The sequence below is a fragment of the Gymnodraco acuticeps genome, unplaced genomic scaffold (genome assembly GCF_902827175.1).
Source record: "Gymnodraco acuticeps unplaced genomic scaffold, fGymAcu1.1, whole genome shotgun sequence".
NCBI lineage: Eukaryota > Metazoa > Chordata > Actinopteri > Perciformes > Bathydraconidae > Gymnodraco > Gymnodraco acuticeps.
The window spans coordinates 58,940-81,305 of record NW_022992074.1 but is presented as its reverse complement, the minus strand read 5'-3'; the positions used below and the strand labels follow the sequence as shown (position 1 = coordinate 81,305).

Sequence of the window (22,366 nt, the reverse complement as noted above, 5' to 3'; positions counted from 1 at the left end):
TGTGAATGTATTTTTCTGTCTTCAGTTCATTTGTTCTGTATTTGATTTTGAATCATGCACAGTTTAAGTGTGATCTGTCTGGGATTATACTTATTACGTTTTTGAATTAGATAAATCTTTATTTCTCCTAAGAGAAATTGTGGTGCAGCAGTTCGATTACAAAGTAGCAAAAAGTTCATAATAAGAATCCAAAATGTAAGCATGGCAATTGTAGCAGTTAACGGTTATTAGGGGTGCGTAAAAAAATCGATTCACATACGAATCGCGATTCTATCTCTTTTCCGATTCAGAATCGATTCAGAAATTCCAAGAATCGATTCACATTTTTCAGTTTTGCCGCTACGCTGTTTTCCATTTTTTCTATGCCGTGAGCTCCGTAATGTCCCGCTAACATGGCACTTAGACTTTATGCAGCATCAAGGGAAACACACCAGGAAATCCTCTTCACTCTGTCCGCTCTTCATGCCTCACAGGGCAGACTCCTGAGCTATTTTGAATCACGAATCGATTGTGAATCAAATCGTGACCCCAAGAAATCGAATCGAATCGTGCACCCCTAATGGTTACGTTATGCATTATGTGTCACCTCTTCCAGGTAGTCTGCATAGTTGATTTCTGACAGCCCTGCGTCAGAGAAATCCACGAGGTTCTGCTTCCCCTCGGCCTCCAACAGGATTATTTCCCTCAGGTCGATCTTAACGCTCTCCAGCTGACTCACCACATCCTTAGTGAACTGTGAACAAAAAGGAACCGTTTTAACAGAGACTGCATGTAAAACACTACGGCTTGATTATGTTATTTTACATTTTGGATTCTCAAATAGTCTTAACATCTCACATCTCTCACCAAGGTTTCTATGTACGTCACAGTTTTAGTCTTTGAACAGGGTGAATACATACAAATTATTAACATAATGATAGGCCTACAAAAATGCTAAGCAACAACGTTAGTACTAGGGTGACAAACTATTTTAAAGATGTGGTTTGGATAGTATACCAGAATTACGTTTCTTGAGGTTGTTTGTGTGGACAAATCATTCTTGTAACTCTTAAAGGTGGGGTAGGTAAGTTTGAGAAACCGTCTCGAGATACACTTGTTATATTCCATGGAATGCTCTTAACATCCCGATAGCAATGAATATCTTAAGTGCTTTGACAGCCTTCCATCTGTGCACAAACTTATCTCGTGCCCTCATTGGTCATATGCGCGTTCGTGTGTGTTGGAGGAGGAAGTGGCAGATTTTTTCCGGCTATGTATTTTCAAATTCTAGCGCACTCGAGCTGGTTTCTCCGAAATTACCTACCCCACCTTTAATTGCAGTCCTTATTAATGCATAAAGCACTTTTGTTGAAAGTTGCTAAATGAATGAACAAATTGGAATGCATTTCTTACATTTCTTACCCAACCAAGTTATTCAACCAAGAGACGACATCTATTCCTGGGCAGACATGAAACAACATTTCTACAATGACCTTATGGGCCAATAAGGGTTTATTGTATTGTCGTTTATGAAAGCCATAACCATAAAGAGATCCATGGTGAAAAATATGATTTTCCAAAAGGCTTGAAAAGTAATATGTAATTTCAAGCTTTTTTATGGCACTTTGAAGAGAACACAACAAAGATGTTGGCAATGGAGATGTTTGTTTCCTAAAATGTTTCTCTTAACTTTACCCTTAAATGCCGAAACAGGAGTTTACCCCAAGGCTGACAATGGTTTGGATTTCTCAGAATAGTCATTGTACTGAGTTATTTTTTTCTTTAAAAGATGGAATTCATTTAAATGTGTTATCAGTTAATCAATTTAATTGGCAGATTAAGCTACACAAAGGGTAGTAAAGTCAGAACAACCTTAGGCCCCGTCCACACGGAGACGAAACGGGTACTTTATCGTATAGACGGTTCGTCCACACGAGGCCGACACAGAGCCGCGGAAACGGAGCCCTCAAACGATACACTTTGATAACGGTGGGTAGGTCTGGGGAAAAAAGGCTTGCGGCTCCGTGTGTACGCCCTATACGATCATAGCCCCGCCTCTCCCCACCTCTCCTGCTCACCCGCGCATCATTGCTGATGCCTTTCGCCAACAACAACAACAACAACAATGGCGGATCACGGGGTTGCGTTCGTGCTCCAGACGCTACTGACCATGATACAGATGTTAGTGCAAAATCTACAGCTCCTCTACCACAACCATCAGCAACAAGTGGACATGGAGAACCACATGAACTACATGTTGCTAAATCCACCGCGGAGAATAACCAGAAGGGCAACCAGGCAACCATGGCAACCATGCTCGGGGGGCTTATTGGCTGCTTTTGGTGTATTTTGTGGCGGAAGTACAGCGCCACTTACAGGCCCGGCATATGTACTGTATACTATTTTCAAAAGCTAAAAAGACACCAGAGACCACTTTGGATATTGTTACTACGCAAGGACAAGTACTTGAAGTGGTTGACTGTTATAAATACCTTGGTATCTGGCTTGACGATTGCCTCTCTTTTAAATTTCAGGTCGATAATCTGCTTAAAAAGCTGAGGTTGAAGCTAGGTTTCTTTTTCAGAAACAAGTCCTGTTTCTCACTTGAGGCCAGGAAAAGGCTAGTCTCTGCAGAGGTCGCGTTAACCGAATATTTTCCGTCTATGACGGATTTTTTTTAACAATGACGGAAAAATCTGAAAGCAGTCTGTCATTTTGACGGATTAGAACAAACTCGGAACAGCGCCAAAGTTTCCCTGCAGCGAGGCTCCGGTGTTAAGCATGCCTGCCAAAAAGGAAATGATACCGTTTCCAAACCCAACTTTGCCCTACAAATCATTGAAATGTCTGTGAGTTTTGGCTTTACGCTGTGCGCACTCCCGCGAGGTGCAGTGGGCATGCATAACACGGCGCAAACGGTTCACGACTGTGCTCTTTCCCCCCCCCCCCCCGTTGACAGTTCTCTCTCTCTCTGTAAAGGCCGACGGGTAATACTGAATTTTGACGGAAATGTTACGATCCTGTCCGTCAAAATGACGGGCAGTGAAAAAGTCTAGCGCAACCTCTGAGTCTCTGTAACCTTTTTACCTGTGCTGGACTATGGTGATCTGCTTTATATGAATGCACCTGCTCATTATCAAGTTAGATGATGCCTATCACAGTGCACTGAGATTTGTTACAAACTGTAAAGCACTTACTCATCACTGTACCCTGATTTGCCTTCACTTACTGTACGGAGGCTCAGTCATTGGTACATGTTCATCTACAGTATAAAGCCATGTTGGGTAAACTCCCATCTTACATCTGCTCTCTGATCACACAGAGAGTTGCAGGTAGCTATTGCCTGAGATCACATGATGTGGTCTTGTTACATGTGCCAAGTGCAAGGACTGACTTAGGGACGGAAGCTTTTATGTGCGCAGCTCCTCTTGCTTGGAACAGTCTTGAAAAATATTTGAAACTGAGCAAATTGGTTCCACTGCCTGTTTTTAAAGCTCAGATAGGTGCAGTGATACTTGATACTGTTGGTACTTGTCAATGTCTTTAGGTATGTAAATGTAGCCCTGTAAATACGAAGTCCTTTTGTGTTATCTGTTGTTTTATGTTCATGTTGTAACCTAGTTGCTGCCATGTTGGAAAGGTCTCCCTTGAAAAAGAGATCGATGATCTCAATGGGACCACCTGGTTAAATAAAGGTTTGAATGAATGGAGGACTACCCTACCAACACTTTGGCTATTTCTAAATGTCTGGTAAGCACTGTTTGACGATTACTGTTAATAATGTTAGAAATGTTAATATGGTACGTTTAGTTATTATGGGACAACATGTATTGACAACAGGTGAGCATATCATCTGGTATGCATTATGGTGAAGTCAAAAGGTCTCTCTCAAAGACCAAGAGGATATGATACTAAGAAGGTCTGATTAACATGTTATGATAATGACACTACAGTACCATCAAGCTGAAGAACAACTTTATTCACATCTCAACCCCCATTAAAGAATTAGACCAATATCTCTATAATCACAGTGACTTGATTGAGAACCATGTTTCACCATGGGAATGTAATGTATGTTGTTGCTCAGATTGAAAAGAAGGGGATATTTTAATGTGGAATAGACAGCTATTCAATATCTGAAAAGATGAAATAATTTCAAAGATCCAATAATGTTTTAAGCATGTTGCGACTGTTCATTATGGGTAAATGGGAGCTCAATATTTCATAGGATTTTTCACTATAGCTTTTGCACAAACAATTAAATAACTGACCTACTGTATAGTCTTTTTTTGTTTCCCAAATCCTATCATGTAGGATGACACACTTTGGGAAACTTGCATCGTGCCGGCATTTAATGAAGATAAATGACCAATATGCAGAAAGAGTGCCAGCTGTTGTTTTGGACAAGCCAAGACAGTTTTGCCAACTGACAGGAAAGTACTGAATGTCTCAGGCAGGCAGGAGTTGCTGGCTCGCAGCCAAAAAGAAATAGAAACATACATCAGTGTAATGTCTCAGGCGTACACTGAGATAAGGGCTGAGGCATGTCAAAGCTATCGGCCGTCAGCACAGACTTTGTTTTGGCAGCAAAGAAATCATTAGGTAATGCTAATTAGATCCTGCAGCCAAGGATGAAGATTTCTGGACACTACATCACTGTTAGCTACATGTTCAAATTGCTTAATTCTACCTTTGGTTTGAGAATGTAGTACAATGCCTTCTTTATTGTATATTCTGCCAATACTTTTGTTACATGAAGTTGCAGAGTATAGTATACCTTACAACACCAACATAGATTCAGATAAATCAAAACTACCTGTACAGTACAATATAGAACTCCCTTAAGGCCCTGTCACACTGTCCCGAAATTGACACCCGATGGACACACGATAAAGGAAATGTTCAAATTCGGCTGTGATCGTAGCAACATCGGGACATTCGTGAGGGCATCTTAAGCCATCGTATGACCGCCGGTGGAGTTTCTCAGGCTCCGGCAGCAACTTCGTGAGCGGCAACTTCGTAAGGCACTCGTGAGGACATCTTGTCAAATCGTGTCATCTTCGTGTTATCATCGGTGCATTCACCCTCACTCTGATCGGGGCGAATGCCCGATGGCACCGATGATAACACGATGCCCTCACGATGGCCTTACGAAGGGCACAATTGACACACGAATTCAACACGAAAATGAACCTTCGCAAGGTCCTTCGGCAATTTTTTGGCATGCCAAAGATTTTGCCACCGCTCACGAAGTTGCTGCCGGAGCCTGAGAAACTCCACCGGCGGTCATACGAAGGCTTAAGATGCCCTCACGAATGGCCCGATGTTGCTACGATCACAGCCGAATTTGAACATTTCCTTTATCGTGTGTCCATCGGGTTGCTTTATTGCACAACAAAATCATGTAAATATATTATGTAAATAACCCAATTTGTGTTCTGTGAAACTAAAAAGGATATAATATATTATTTTGAAGGACAGTTGACAGGAAGTTGTTGTTGTTATGGAAACAACATTACGGAGAAAACGTAATATTTTCTACATATAACGACGGATAAAGTAAAGAACAAAGTCTGAAGATATCAGTACAGTATCATAGTACTGTAACATAATTGTTTTTGGTACTTTCATTGCAGTTGTATGTCTTAAATGTAATGTAAATGTTGCCTTCGTGTGTGGTTCGGGGCCATCTTCGTGCGAAATTCACAATTCCATATTCGTGTGTCCATCGGGTGTCAATTTCGGGACAGTGTGACAGGGCCTTTACCGAGTGCTGATAAAACATACATGTATTGAGAAGTATCTTGTTTGTACATTTGCCAAATAAGTGACACCAGAACTTGTTGAATCGTTTGTAACTTGCAAATACATCCGTAATCTTATACTTGTATTATAAAGATCTAGAGGGTTATCAAGAATAACTTTTATCCAATGACCTTTTCCCTCTCTGTCTGTGTCTGTGTATTCTCTTGTTCCGATTAACCCAGCCAAATCTTTTTTCTTGTTTTGTATCTATATCTACGCCGGGATCCGGAGTCGAGGCTGATCCTCTTGCTGTAGTCCTGTGTCTTGGATCCTCTATCCTGAGTTCTGGATTAAGTCGTGGACTTCGGGTCGTGGCTGAACCTGTCTCTGCGGTCCTGCCTTGGGTCTCGTCATGCTGCTTCCCTGATGGCTTCCACAGGATTGTAGCTGACATCCTCGTGGATTCATCTTCTTATTACAGACACATGCATTTCCTAACATTCGGTCTATATGCTGTAAAATGTATTATCTCTTGGATTTACACACGGCATCTATTGCACGTCTGTCCGTCCTGGGAGAGGGATCCCTCCTCTGTTGCTCTCCCTGAGGTTTCTCCCATGTTCCCTTTAAACTGTGGGTTTTCTCTGGAAGTTTTTCCTTGTACGATGTGAGGGTCTAAGGATAGAGAGTGTCGTTTTTCTCATACTGATATTCTGAACAATCTGTGCTGTTGTATTTGCTGTAAAGTGTCTCTACTGTAGGCTATTTTTATTTTATGTACAGCACTTTGGCTCGACCAAACATCGTTTATAAATGTGCTATATAAATAAAACTTGATTTGATTTGAAAGATACTTGGTTAGTCACTGCATATGAAGGAATGTTTTAATGTTGTGTTTTGAGTTTACTGACCACTGTAGAGTTCAGGAAGGAGGATATGTTGAAGAGTTTGTCCAGACGCATGGCTGAGTAGATGCCTTTGTTCTCTTTGCAAGTACTAAGAAAGACACGGACATAATGGAGAAAAAGAAGAAAAGAGAGAGGAAATGTCAACTTAATCGTTTTTCATTGAAAACATTTGCTGCCACCAAGTGAAACTGACTGGAAGTACATGACATTGGCATGTTCCCTGACAGAAAACATTGTACCGTTACACAAAAAGCCTGGAATATTTGCCAAAATAACACAGATAAATGTCCCACGATAACATTAGGCAGCTGCATACCATGTAGACTCACATCATGTACACAGTATTAGCACTGCTTGCTAATACTGGCAAAGAAAAGACAAGTCAAAGAAACACTGCTCTATTTGGAAGTATATAAAGACTGCCATCCCCTTTACTGAGCATGCAGCTTCTCACTGAAAGGAGATGATGAAAGCTGATGTAACCACTGAGAAAGAGGCTGAAGAAAAGCAGCACAGATATTGTAGACAAATGATGCTAATTAACTTCTCAAGGTTAATACATTCTCTCCTTCTCATTTGCATCCCCATCAAAGGATATAACATATTCAGTTGCATACTTGATGCCTGACACAACGCCTGCGCCAAAACTAAATTATAAGCAGCATGTTGTTCATCCAGTAATTCCACAGCTTATTATTGAATAAATTGTTTGTTTTTTCATTCATTTAGCCGTCTAGTCAGATCTCAATAGGAAATGCAGAGAAGACAGATGTGGAGTAGGTTGTGAGGAATATAATAATGTCCTAAGGATTGCTTCTGAAAGGTGGCAAACATTAAACGGTCATCTAAATACATAAAAGTTGTTCCTTGCCTGTACAAGCTCTCTGCTGTCAGCTCCAGGTCCGAGTCGTTGTACATGTAGCCCGGGATGAAGTTCTTCCACTCTGGGTTGACCAGATATGGCGTGTCCACAACCTGGTGGATGAGAAAGCCAGGAAGAGGAGGAGTGATCAATAATTATCATAGCAAGGAAATAAAACAATCATTAGTGTGGCCTGATTAAGTAAAGGCTAGGATACTTCAAGACAAACACTCAAACCCAAACAAAGCGGCATTCTTGCTTCACAATTCCTGTATTTAGTTTTGTAACTAAAATGGAAAATTTCTTGTTACAATCCATTTATTTCCTGGCAGTATAGCTGTGGTAAAACTAAATTAAGTCATTAAATACGGTCATAATGGTTGAACTAGTCCGAACTAATATTTTTGTATCCAGTTGGAGTAAGAAAGGCTTTATGTTGATGATCCCTTTATTACACCTTTTTGAACTGAAACAGCAAGAAAGCTGAGAGAGGCACAGAAGGAAATGATACCAAAATAATATTTAAACCATTTTTCTGTTCTTTTGTTCCGGCACTAATAACCCATACATTTATTTCAATGCTACGATCAGACATATATAATTTTAATAGTTGTTAGGTCAAATCCCTAATGGAGATACCCTGTACATTTTCTTCCTGCACATTGAAGAGTTCTGAATGTGCTTATTTTCCCGGAGACTCCTGACTTGCCTTGAAGACTTCTTTGGTGTGGAAAGGCTCACAGAAAAGTTTCTCCATGTTTCCTCCAAGCAGGAACATGACAGTCACCACTCCCATCAGCACCAAGGAGAAGATGATGCTGAACCCAACGCCGCTGTGGAGGAGAACACACGGGCTGTCAGGTACAGAAACAATACTGAACAAGCAGAGATGGAGGTGTAGCAGCACTGGAATGGGTGGAAAGAGGGGAATTAAAAGGATCAGCGGAGGTTTCATTTTGATGTGAATAAGTATCTCAAATTAGATATAAAATAAGACAAAAATCACGACATCTAGAATACTTTGTCAAAGCTTTATGCTTCGAAATTCAAAAACATTTGTTCCCCTTTGTATGAGAGCCTTTTAAATCCTAAATACGGGATTTCCTTATCATGTAGGAAACAAATACTGTTCGAGTAAATTACCGTATTTTGCCTTAAACAATGTTATGCACTAAAGTTATTGTTTTCTGGTTCTGCATTCAATAAAATATCTCGGTCAACTTTGTTCCTAAATGCACTTTGGTTCTTTTCCATGACTCTGAATAAATCCTCTGGTCTTTACACTTTTCTGAAGTACTCTAGCTTATATGTACGATAAATCGTAGCAGTAGTTGTGGCAGAAATAGAAGTTGTTGTTGAGAGTAACTAGCACTAGCACTAACTAGCAATAAATTGAACGACATTTCTAGCAGTGACCTGAACCCTGGCATCATCAAAGATTTATTTTTCGACAAAAACCTCCTCCTTCAGTTTTAAAGTTCACTCACGCCACGAGCATGGTTCCTCCTGTGTTGGAGATGCAGCCTCGTGTCGTAGGTGAGGCGTGTTTGTCATATCCCAGAGTGCCGCACAGCAGGCCCAGGTAGTTGAAGGCCAGGACCAGGACCACCATACAGCACAGAGCAATACAGCCAATCCACCTGCCAGCAGCAGACACACAGTTAGATATTTCACTGTAAGAGGCCTTAAAATGACAAAGTTAGGATGGAAAATGTGTTTGAGTAAGACAAGGAAGCCAAAGCTAAAAACCAATTATTATAAAACGGCACATAAGCTTGATGCAGGAAAATAAAATGACTCCTAAATTATCTTAGATTTCCCTCGAGTGCACTATTTTAAACTGAACTAATGTTGAACGCATATGAATATTTCATTAATGCAAAATATTAGGGCAAGCTTTTATAGCACACATTACTTGTACTGTAGTTCCTAAAAGGAGAATGCTAGAGAGCAGAAACCTAAAACACAAGCATTGACACAGAGCACATTTCTGTATTTACACTTTAAGGTATGTTTTTCTTTCTCTCTACCTTTGTTTTACTCTTACAGTTTTAAGAATAGGAGATGAGTTCACCTGTAGAAATCCAGTTTGTCAATTTCAGGGTAGTACTCCTCAATCTTGGCATGGGCATGGCTGATAGCGATAGTGAAGTTGGAAAGGCAACTCTGCACAGGGAACACTTTGGAGAAGCTGCTGATGTTATTTCCAATGCCGTCCATCAAACCTTGCACACCTGAGAGACACAGCCATCAATAATCCATCAGTTTCAATAAAAACATATATTAAGATAATAGATAAAGTAATAAAGCCGCCAGCTACACTTCCAATTGAACACACTTAAAGACTGGTTAATATTAAATTATTCAACGTTACACAAATGAAAGATGGAGTGCATTTTAAGTTGGACTTGATTTTAATTGGAAAGCTAAGTGTGAATTCTAACTTAAAATATATCTTATGTTGCGCAAACTCTCAAGGTAGGAGAATAAAAGAGTTGTACGAAGAAGTAAAACATCTCAGTGGTTTATTTAGGTGTAGTCACAACTGAAATGTTTGGCTTTAAGAAGACAGTTTAGTCGTGTAAAATAACACTTACTCTCAACAACACTTCTGGTCTGTTCAATCACCATATTTGGTGTGTCGTTCAAAGAGGAGTAGCCCTGTGAGAGAAAAAAGACAAAGTGTTTGAACATGGAATTTTTGGTCCATTTTGTTCCATTGTTGGAAAACACTGACTGAGGCACAAGTACACAAACCACCTTAAAAAACGTGTTGAAACAAGCACATTCAATAAATCCCAACGAGCCAATAACATGACAATGTAAGAATATCTATAGATTTATGTTCTAGGTTCACCTTCTGGACGATCGCACTGAGGTCCGTTCTCATTACATCGTTCATTTTTTCCAGCTGATCGTTCACTTTAGGTAGCTGAAAGACAAACAGACACAGAAGCAATTATATACAGTTCACATTCACAGAGATACATCAACATTTTATAATCAACAACTCTGTCATCCCTGTCCTTTCCCTAACATACATTAATGCTAAATGAGTTTGTGTAGACAGTATTTCAAGATTCGGTTGTAATTAAGTTATCAGACTAATGGCTCGAACATTGTTTTCGTGGAGGAGCAAAATCCGAATAGTTCAGCAACCATTTAGTAAAATTCAATCAAATTCAAAGTCAACTTTATTGTCAATATTTCAGTTTGTGTGTACAGACAAAGAGATCGAAATACTGTATCCCACAATCCAACATACAAAAATGCACATTTATACATATGCATACATTAAGATAAAAACACAACAATCAATATATACAAAATAACAGTCACTTCAATATCTTTGGAATTAGTGCAAGTGTGTACACATTTTTTTGTAGTACAGTGAGAACAAAGTCATATTAGCTCTGAGTTTAGTACCCGTGTGAAGTTGGCTCCGATCTGCAGCTGGGAAAGGGACTGGCGGATGTTTCGGCACAGCTGGGCGGAGGTGGCGTCCGACTCCTCGTCGTGGCAGCCCGGGTCGCTGAGCGTTCGGTTGATGCTGGTCCGCACCAGGCTCAGATTGAAGTTGAGCTTCCCCGTTCCTTCCTGGAGAACCTCCAGACCCATGCTGACGTTCTCCAGAGCCTCCTTCGTCTCTCGCATAGCTGATAAAACAAAACACTCTCTTAACACAATTTTTCCTCCCAAAAAAGTGAAAAAATAGAACAATAGAGGGTCATTGTCCTTGTTTTCTTTAGAAATGTGTTCTTTCACATTTTTTCAATAAGTTGAGCCATTGTTGATACAGCTGGATTGTGAAGCATAATCTATTCAGTTCCTCATTAGCCAACCTATTTTTCAAGGTAACAATTTTAATTAAAAACAGTTGTTAGAAATGTTTTTAATGAGATCCAGCGGCAAAATTACTCATAAGGACAATAATGATTACTTAATGACTTCATAATTAACATTTGATTTAAATCTTTAAGTTCTGCCCTGGGAAACTACGTGTAAATGTTATACTAGGAAGTATGTTAATTCACTATTATTTTCAAAGAGGTTAAATAACTTTTTTGTCAATGTTTCTGGAGGATTTTTTGTTTTACTAATCAAACAGATTTAGCGGCCAGTAACAAAATGGACTCTGAGTAATACTGGCTCATGTTACACTTATTATTAGGACTAGGCCTGAGCCGAGAATATCTTACAGTTTCATATTCAATCCCTGGAGTTTGTTAGGTTTGGCATATAGAGTGTGTCTGTGTGAATCTCCTGCGTCTGAAATTGGACTCTTCTCTCGCCAAACAGCTTTCGGCAAACAATAACCAAACAGGAATGCTTTAATGTGAATTTGTTGCCATTTCTTTTGGCAAGTTTTCCCCTGCAATTGTTGTATGCATCACAAGACAACAGCCAGTGTTAGTTAACAATCAAAGAGAAGCCTGCAGCAGACCTTTAAAATGTAACAGGATAAAAATGCAAAAAACACTGGCATGCACATTCATAACAGAGATACAAGAGTGTTGGAGGGGAAACAGTGTGTGTACTCAGGTGGATGTGCTTAATGCATTATAACTGTTTTCTCAAATTATTAATCTTACAAAGCCCTAGCAGTACGTCTGATACAACACCGCTATTCATACCGGATACTTTAAATCTTTGACTGACACAACATAGGACACAAACTTAATTTCCAGTCATCTGCAATCAAGCGTTTTACCACCTTAACTTTCTGGATGATTGCTGAATGCTTGTTTCTGTTGTATTACAAGTCTGGTTGATGAATTTACAGGGAGTGTGCTGTCATATTAGTTACATGTAGTTAAAGCACTAGGACTTGTCAAACAAACACAACTTTGTATGCTCACTTCACAGCAGGGAAACACAATTGGAGAGAAAAGGGTTGTGATTTTGGCAAGATCTGGTGATGCCATTAACTTAAAACTGCACTAAGCAACACTGTGAGACATATTGGTTTATATATGTACATCATATATCTTCATTACAACAATTGATGTGGTGAAAGCACTCAAAAAAACATCTGTGCTGTGTGTTGGTGGTGCTTTTCACCTTTAGAAATCAATGCAAGTTTACAAGTCTGTATGAGATATATCTTTAAAGTCACAAAGTGGCACTGATATTGCTTAACATCATTTCTGGATTGCGAGTTCATAAAACCAAATATCTTTAGTGGCGTAGTGCAGTTTTAATTTAGATGAATTGCTTGTTGACGATGCTCAGATCCAAGTGCTCAAGGAGGATCACAAGGGAACAAATCACAGGAGCAACACTGGTGTCACAAGGTCAGGGGTCACATGATTGTGGGTAAATTCTCCAGTTACTTAGTTACTGTTACCTTTGATGACTCTCTCGATTTTCACTTTATAAAAAAGCATAACATATACATGTTGAACAAGTAAAAAAGATAATTACAAGTTACAGCTTTTATTAACTCTGATGTTTAACATTGATCTCCATGAAAATGTGTTTCCAAAAAACATTACTGTATATTGTTTTCATGGCAGAATATGACAATCTGAACAGGTGATTTCGTCTCAAATAGACTTCCAAAAAGTGTTAGAAAATGGCTGTTTCTCATTAAATACAATGAACACAATCAAGTATTTCTATATGAACACATATGATGAGTACCAAAGTTATGCAGACATTCAATAACCCAAATGTTAGCCTTTCTCTTAATGTTTTTAACCCTTAGATGCACGAGTGACTGGACCCTGCACTCTTCCATAAGTGGGTCAAAAAGGACCCGTATTAGAATAATATGTGTTTTTATGCAATTTTTGTCATTTTGATTAAGAAGAATCACTTGTATAATATTTAGTATTATATTTTGGTTCACGCTAGAAATATTTTATATTTAATTTTCACTATTTATAATTTTAGACATTTTGAAAAAAAACGTTTGGAACATATTGTCCCAAAGATCTCCGCTATTCTGAGACCCTCACAGTATTCCAGTCCCTTTTCAAAACGCATCTCTTCTCCTCGTGTCTACTCATAGCCCACCCCCCATCAATCCATGCCGGTTGATCAAGTTTGATAGTCCTATACCCCCCCCCCCTTATATTGTAAAACGATCCTTGAAAAGCCCTATAAAAATATAATGTATTATTATTATACTGACAGGTTTCAGATCTTGCTGTGTAAAATAATCTTCCTGAGAGGTGTCACTTGTGATGTAGTGTGGTCCACAGTGAATGTATTCCTGACAGCCACAGGTGATAAGAATCAAAGGTTCCCATAGGATCACATAGAAAATGCATGCGGGTCATTTTTGACCCACTTATGGAAGCTTTTTAATACAAAAACTACACTTTCTTAAAATGTACATTTTAAATTTGAATGGCATGATATCCAAAACATGTTTTTTGAGGAATAGCTGGAATATGAAAAGATAAAAAAATGTAATTACAAAGATACTTCAAGAAAACCACCTCACCGGGTCAAAAAGATCCCCACTTATGCATCTAAGGGTTAAATGAAATTCCTGAAAAGTATGATTTTTCGTGCGATCTAACAGATATTTGCCCCAAAGATTGCCATACTATATTCAAAGACATTTCCTTATCATTGTAAATATAGTCTTTGTGCAACAATGGGTTACATTTGATATAAAAGCTAGGTTCTTTATGTCACTTGATAACATTTTGCATCAGTGTCTTGCAGCTGACAATAACCTGATCATATCGTAATAAAGAGGAAATGAAAAGTAAGCAGTCGTACCTCCAGCCATATTGAGAACTCTGTCCAATGCAGGATGGACCTCCTTATCCAGCTGATCGTGTATCCTTCCACCTAATAATGGACCTATATCTGTAGAGAACGCAGCATCAGATCAGCAGAAGAAAACAAACAAACAGTCCCTTTTGTTTATTAAGTTCATGTGTAACTTAAATGCCTGCTGTACTATCACAAAAGTAGAGATGAATACTCGAGAGATCCTCTATAACAGGCACTGCTTTTGGTTTCTACACCTTGTTATGTCATAAATCTGTTATGAAAACAAATCAAGGACAGTAGACAGTGAATTCGGATAATAAGCATGATATATGACCGAGAGCGAGAACTCAGTGAGTCGTTTCTGTCCTCTGAATTTACCGTCAGAGGCGCAGAGGAGGTCTACTTACTATCTAGGTCATAGATGACTTTGTTCTTGGCTGTGGCGTATTGGGATATTAGGTAATCAATTTGCTGCAAACAGGAAAACACAAGAGAGCAGAGTGTTACAAATGGAAACAAATGAAAATTAGGTTATTAGTTTCGTCATAGACGGCAAGAAACACTCGAAGCATAGCACAGTGTCATTTTCAGTCAGAATGAAATGGAGAAAATTACCTAATATACAAAGGACCATCACGACAATACAAACAGTTCCAATGCAACACCTATAAGTAAAGTAAATGTCAAAGCCTGGGCTCCTCAAGTTATTTTACTAGCTAAAATGTCCATTACTAGGAGCTTTATTCTCAAACCAACCATCTGCTGTCTGATCCATGGTTCTGTTTTACAATGTATTTTATTGTAATTTAACATGGTTTAATATTGCGTTGGCGCTATAGGACACAAAGCAAAGAGAAAATCCAACCGTATCTTCTCCAGAATACCACTTTACATTACTGTCTCACCATTGGCGTGTCATTAACGAAGGTGTGCAGGTCCCTCATGTTGCTGTTCACCAATCTCCGGATGTTCTTCACCTGAGAGCTCAGGTTCTGGTTGGCAGCGTAGGCACACAGCACTCCGATCCTAAACAAAACCACAAACACAGTGACCTTTCCTGTCTCCATTAACCACTGAGTGACCCTGCTGCTTCCACTTTAATCACCACAGTGAGCCATGGGGTGGGTTTTACAGAACAGGGTGATAACATGTGATCAACAGTAGGGGTCAGTGTGCACTACCATTTACTTTTTACATTTTCTTTCAAAACTTCCACCTGAATGCACCTGTGGAATGAGCCTAATGTCCTTGACAGACAGTTTTTGTAATCACAGTAATATGCAATTACCAACACAGATAAAATGTGTCCAATCCAAAATGAATCCAATTTAAAGGTCATAAATGTGTGTTTTTCAAAATGATACGTAAGCTAAAATAATCTCACATACTTTAGCAATCATGCATTATGACTAAGAGCACAACATGATAATGCTGCCTTATATTATTAACCTCCAGTACGAGATGGGTTGGTTGTAATTTCTGCATTTTCAATATAATCGATACATTTCAGGACGATATTTGGAGGAAATTAACTCAGATAGAAATGTGTGTACATATACAATAAGCACTGAAGCCCTATCTATATATCTGAGGAGCCTGGGTTGTAAACATATTCAAAAGTAATGTAAGTACACAGAATTGCACAAAGCAAACCATTAAAGTGAGTGTCTTGTATACTTCAAACAGACCCGAGTAGCTCGGTACAAGGCTTAATTAGCTAGAGCAACATCAAGAGAAAGACATCCCATAATATTAAGCCGTTTCTATGACTCATCCCAGCTGAATTATTTTGCCTCAGCATATCCCAGCTAGCACTATATATCTGTTTTATTACTGCATGTAAGCATGGATGGGCTCTACGGGTTGATTAACTTCTGAACAGATGGTCAAAAAAACGTCTGTACGATGGATGGTGAAGCAACACTCTGACATTGCGGTTGTATAACATAGTGAATCTCATTTATAGGAACGCTTCAGTGGAATAAGCCGCTTTATGAATGATGCAAGATGACTCGCAGAAAGGAATAACACGAGGACTGACTCAGAGGATACTGAAAAGGTTTAGATCAATGGAGATGAATCGGGCTGTTGTGACTCACTGTATAAGAAGGCCGAGGTCTCTGCATGTGGACCTGTTTATCTGTGCTTCTGTGGAGGCATGCACAACAGCCTGTGTGTGTGTGTGTGTGTGTGTGTGTGTGTGTGTGTGTGTGTGTGTGTGTGTGTGTGTGTGTGTGTGTGTGCGTGTGTGTATGTGAGCCCACAGAGGATGCAAAGTGAGGTTATGCCCTATTCATCGTCCTGTTGTTAATGTATGAAGTAGACCAGTGGTTCTCAAATGGGGTTACGCGGACCCCTAGGGGTACGTTGGAGTACTGCAGGGGGTACGTGAGATTTATGTTAATGAATAAAATATAAACAAATATTTAAACAAACTACTAATAGAAGATTCAATACTTTATTCAAAGGTTTACAGTAATTCTGGATAATAAAATGGGAACAATAAACGGGGTGCTCTCTTTTCCTCTCCCTCGCTGAACCTGTAATAAGTGACCCGACAGTAAAGAATAAATATATGTATAACTAGTTTAGCTAGTTCCAGAGTAGATAAACTAGCTAAGTGTGTTCGGTCTAACTCTCAGTGTATTTTGCTTTGCTCACCGGTCCGTCACAGCGGCGGAGCTGTGATCATGCAGAGCTGCGTGTTCTCCGTCAGCAGCAGCTGATCTGATCTCTGATCCCTCTCTTGCGTCCGGTTAGACTTCTCTCGCGTTTATGTCCAAATCTATCAGATCTAGCTAGTTCTAGCTAATGATATGACTGCCTGCTTATCAAAGGACCTAAACAATAAGCGTTGCTTGGCAACGGCGTGTGGCCGCAAAGTATAGCGCAGCATTATGCATATGTTTATATGAGGGGTCAAAATCCCATGCTCATAAAATGCTCATATATCTTTTTCTCTTCATTCCCCACGCCCCAAAACAAATAAATAAATATACCAATTTTAGGAAAAGTAACGAGCAATGTGGGTTTTATATTAACAGAGTTACACATATTTCAAAACACAAAGTGTAAGAGCTGCAGTTTGCCTCCCTGTCAGAATAACAAAGATCCTCAGTGAAGCACAAGCCCATATTTCTCACTAAATTGTACAACTTATTAAAAAGATCAGTTCAAAGCAACTAATGTCGTCTTAGTGTTATTGCATGATGTTAAAATTGGTTTGCCATGAATTTAGTGATGGATTGTAAACATTTGAAATGTAGCATTTAAGTGTTTCTCAGTTACAAGGTTGTTGTTTTAATACATCAGACACTGATGGTGCAGCGCTGTACTGTACCTCTTTATATAGGCTTTTCCCCCTAACAAATAGTTTTTGCGCTGATCAGGGGGTACATGGCTGAATATTTTTTCAAAGGGGGTACATTATTGAAAAAAGTTTGAGAACCACTGAAGTGTGTGTGTGTGTGTGTGTGTGTATGTGTGTGTGTGTGTGTGTGTGTGTGTGTGTGTGTGTGTGAGCAGTCTCTACTGTGGGAGTCTCTCTTTGTGGATGTAACCCTTTTAATCCAAACCTGCAATATACTGCAGACACGTTTTCACAATGCGTTTTCATACACCGCATGTGCAAAGTATTACCTTCGTAATATAGTAGAGTATATTGATGATGTAACACCAGATCAGAGTCAATATTAAATACCCAATCACATAGCAGTAATCAATCATACAGTAGATTTGAGTATTATAGGGCTCATAATCGTTCTGCAGATTTTTGACGTTTTTCAGGTTCGGTGATCATAACACTTTTGAATTAATTTCATATCCAAGCAGGTTAAGATAATTATTTTACAATGATATAAAACAGCTCTTACAATGAAATGTAGGCTTGATAAATAACAGTTATTACTGATCTTGTTGCACACTAAACTGAAATGTCAACCAACACTTTTCAGTTAATACTCGCACAGCATAGAAATCAATAAGCCACAGCTGAAAACCTGCTGGAGTTGGTTAATCAATCACCGCTAATTAGTCTTAGTTAACAATTAGAAGGGCACTCAGGGAGAACAGACAAGGCTACATCCTATCTCCCGATGGTAATGGAAGTGAACATTAATTTGTGAATCAGTCGTGATTCTTATCTGCTCCAAATTGTAATGGGTTCTTCCTTGGCTTATGCTACACTCTTTTAACTAAGTTTCTTGAAGATCAGACCTTTTTTTCTTTTGTAAACTTATTACAAACAAGAAAGAAGACACTTGCTTATCCATCCTTGTAAAATAACCTTACATTTTTGTCCTTTTTAACAATTTATTAGATCTGAGAATTGGCTGCAGAAGAGCGTTGTCGCGTTATATTCTCTGACAGTCAAATGAGACATTGTGAATTCATTTCTTCTTCTCTTTCTTTAAATCGGTAGCTGTTTCGGCAGCTGAGTCACAACCTGAATGTCAGAGGGTCTTATCTGGTTAAAAAAATGGTTGGCACGTATTTAAAGTGTTTGCTACTTGTATTTAACAGGCTTCAACACGCATTAGCACAAAGAACAAATGTTACAGGATCGCGCGCTGCCCTCGAGAGAAACTCTTTTCAACAGCGTGGCATCAAGCTGCGCCTAGTCTCCAGGAACCCGTAATGATGTTTGCCATAAATAGTGAGCGGGCCGACACAGAGTAAACGCTGTCGTCGTATAAATGGAGACTTAATGAGAAACTAGGCCAAACAACTAGGCTGGGACACAGACAGTGAAGTGAAGTGGAGCCATCCGGAACCAGGAGAAGATTCAAAATGGCCACTTTCAAAACAAAAGCCTTTTGTCAGACACTTCTCTGCCCTCCTTCTGTCTCTCTCTCATACACAAGTACACACTTTCATAACCCTCTCTTTCATTTATAAATCACACACACCTTCTGACTCACTGTCCGTCTCTGTTTGTCTGTATGTTTATCATACTTTCCTCTCTGTTTCTCCAGCTCTTTCTCATTTGTCTTTCCGCTCCGGCTCGTCTGTTTTCATCCACGTCTCTTCCCCTAAACCTCTTTTTCTCATTTTCTCTTGCTCAAGACTTGTTTTGTACCCCTCTCTGATTATTTTACCTCTCGTGCTTTCTTATTTTCCTTTTTCTCTTCTCTTCCTCTGTCTCCTCTTTTGCCCTCTCTTCCTATATCAACCTCCCTCTCTTTTGCTTTGTCTTTCGCTCACTCCCTCTCCCTGCCGGTGTCCAGCAAGGTCACTGGAATCCGCAGGCAAACAAAGACTCATTGAGAACAACGCCAAGCGCTTTCCAATGAGCTGTGTAGTACACGGCTGTCCGCCTCACTTTAGCAAAATTGAGTTTGGATTTGTCTGAGTGTGGTAGAAGAGTTTCAGAAGTGGTGACATCAAATCGGGAGTTAAGACAGAATGAAACACACATTTGTGTCTCATTACAAAATGATCAAACAAACTCGAGATGACATGCAGGGAACGCCGGAGTGATAGAAAATAGTTGAGCGCTGCTGTTGAGTGAATTTATGTTAGAAAACCCATTTCTCACTGATTCCTACGGATGTATAAAGAATACAGGAAGCATGTCAGACTGCTTGATTACAGACGCACTCCCCCTGCTGTTCTCACCTTCATTTCACCTTTAATTATGTCTTTTATATCACATATTAAATAGGGCTGCTCGATTATGGCAAAAATCATAATCTCGATTATTTGGGTCAATAATTGATATCACGATTATTAAAAATGATTATCCATTTACTTTGAAAACATACATTTAAACTTTTTTTTTTGAGGAGTATGTTTTCAACAGTTGATTACCATGAACTTTAAGAATAATTCAACTGAAAAACCAATAAAAAAAAACTAATCGTTTTATTTCGATTATGTTGTTTTCATAATCGTTGCAAGCCAAAATCGTAATTGCGATTAAAATACGATTAATTGAGCAGCCCTAATATTAAAGAGAAATGTTACAGTCCATCCAGTTAAATAGCTTTTGTTATTAATTAAGCAATGCTATACATCTAACTTGAATACAAGTGAAAGGATTACAATGCATTACAAAACGTCTTTTCATTACTAAACTTGAGCTGTGTGACTGTGAAAATACGAAAACGTTAGTGTACTTTTGATGTATTTAACCATGCTTGTTTCCAACATGTTGAATAGTAATGTTCAGGTAGAAGGTGGCCTTTTTAAAAACCCACATAACAGCTCCTCACTTTGTGAAACTGAGTTTTGTCGTGCCGCTTCACCACATGTCTTTGTTGACAGCAACTCGTAAAACTGACCCTCCAGCTCAAACTGTGGGCACTGAGTGCACCGCCGTATGGCTGCCTGTTGATAATGTGCCTCTTATTGACCACAGGGGACAATTTAAAACGCAGCGGGACGAAGATTTACCTCTAGCTACTCAGTAAAAGGGCTGTGATTCCTGGTTGAGCGAAAGCCAAATGACACATGAAACTGTGCCTTAGGGTGTAAGCCCCACAACAACAGATGAAGAAGAAGAAGAGCAATCAAACTAGTGCACTGCCCCAGTATGTAGGCCACTACTGGGGGCTGGGCAGTGAGTGTTACATGGTCTGGTGGCTCCATAGCTTTTACAAACTCCAACAATGCCCTGCATTCAGCCTGAATGTAGTTGCTCGGCTTGGACAGTTGCCCTACAGTCCCTCACTGCTTTCACACTGCTGGAACTGTTTACTCTTATTATCCTATCACTCAGGAAGCACATGAAAGATGTAGTTATTGTACAAACTAAAGTAAATAATGTAGCTATTGCGGTTTCTTTTTATTTAATGTGCAAAACTAGGTGCTGTGCAGGAATGCCTTTTGCTGCAATGCCATAACAACATTAGATTCACATGTTTAAACATTAAGCATTTGTGTGCCAGCCTGACCTCAGTGACCTGTATTCAAAAGCTTGTGAGCTGAACACATATATGATAACCTAGCAGCTTGTTTAGTATGTGAATAGGGTAGTGAATCAGCTTATTCCAGAAGCAACTATAACTACAAATTGGAGTGTAGGGCCGCACTAATGTATTCGGACATATTTAAACTTCCACGCAGTTTCCTAAAGACATCAAACGTCTTATTATATAATAATTGTGTTTCTCAGGAGCAGACCAGTGGCAATCACACACGTATTATTGTGTAAATAAAACGTGATAGCATTAGCAGCAGCTAGTAGCAACTATTTTTATTATTAGGGTCTGAGACCTAGGTCGGCGAAGACCCTATTGAAATCGGTTGCCATGGTAACAAAATGGTCGCCGTGAAACATGGTTTTCTCATAATTCCAGTTAACATGCTCCAAACGGCACACAACTTCACAGGTTTGATAACGATGCAGCCCTCAACACAACTAAGCATATTATGGGGTGTCATCAAATGCCGTTGCCATGGCGACAGATCACCCACCATCAAACACAATGTTTGTGTTACTGCTGTAACTCAAAGACATTGTCCGATCGGCCTGAAACTTCCCACGTTTTACAACGTCCGAGTCCTCGAGACACCTAGACACACACGTCGACGTGCGGACAACAGCCTGTGGAGCGTCGAAGACCCGCTCAACGCTGCTTGCAGCTTTAATTTTATATTGTAATTTAAACAGTCTTTCATTCACTATACACTCCCATCAAATGCCACATTCCACGAGTCCCTTTTAAGTTCAATTTCATCACAGTTATACCTCTGGCTAGCTTGTTTGTCTTCCACTTAATAGTGTTTTCTCCTCGACTAGCCATTGTTATATCCCTTTTATAGCGTCTCTGTTTTGCACTCATTTCTCAGAGCCAGAGTCTGAACTCGGCTCTGAGCAGCACGGTGTCCCATAAAGAATTTAAACAGACACCGAGTAGTTTTGACTTTGGGGATTTTGCTCTGAAAACCCAGTAAAGATAACAGTGCTGTTTTGATCAGTTTTCGTAAGTTTCTGTCTGAAACCTGGCAGCAGTGGTCTGATGGGAGAAAACAGAACATTAACTCCACTCTAAACAGTCCAGGAATGATATGAATACTAAACTCTGAACCAAACAGCCTGTATGGCTCAGAGTCGTGCAAACAGCCAAAGACGGTCACTTTAATACAGTAGTATCTTAAAAAGCTCCTCTAAAGTTCATATTGTTTCATGATTAAACTT

The 22,366-nt window shown here is 39.5% G+C and overlaps 1 protein-coding gene across 1 annotated transcript in view; it reads right to left on the bottom strand.

Annotated features, from left to right (window-relative positions):
• Window positions 1-22,366, bottom strand: part of LOC117537167 (prominin-1-A-like) — a gene marked incomplete at its 5' end in the record, with an annotated part of 88,733 nt that overhangs the window by 12,567 nt on the left and 53,800 nt on the right. The window contains 12 exon segments of the mRNA XM_034202307.1: window positions 587-733; window positions 6,636-6,720; window positions 7,504-7,607; window positions 8,204-8,327; window positions 8,982-9,134; window positions 9,569-9,728; window positions 10,092-10,155; window positions 10,352-10,426; window positions 10,921-11,150; window positions 14,230-14,319; window positions 14,634-14,697; window positions 15,132-15,252. Of these exon segments, the coding sequence (XP_034058198.1) occupies window positions 587-733; window positions 6,636-6,720; window positions 7,504-7,607; window positions 8,204-8,327; window positions 8,982-9,134; window positions 9,569-9,728; window positions 10,092-10,155; window positions 10,352-10,426; window positions 10,921-11,150; window positions 14,230-14,319; window positions 14,634-14,697; window positions 15,132-15,252 (1,417 nt within the window).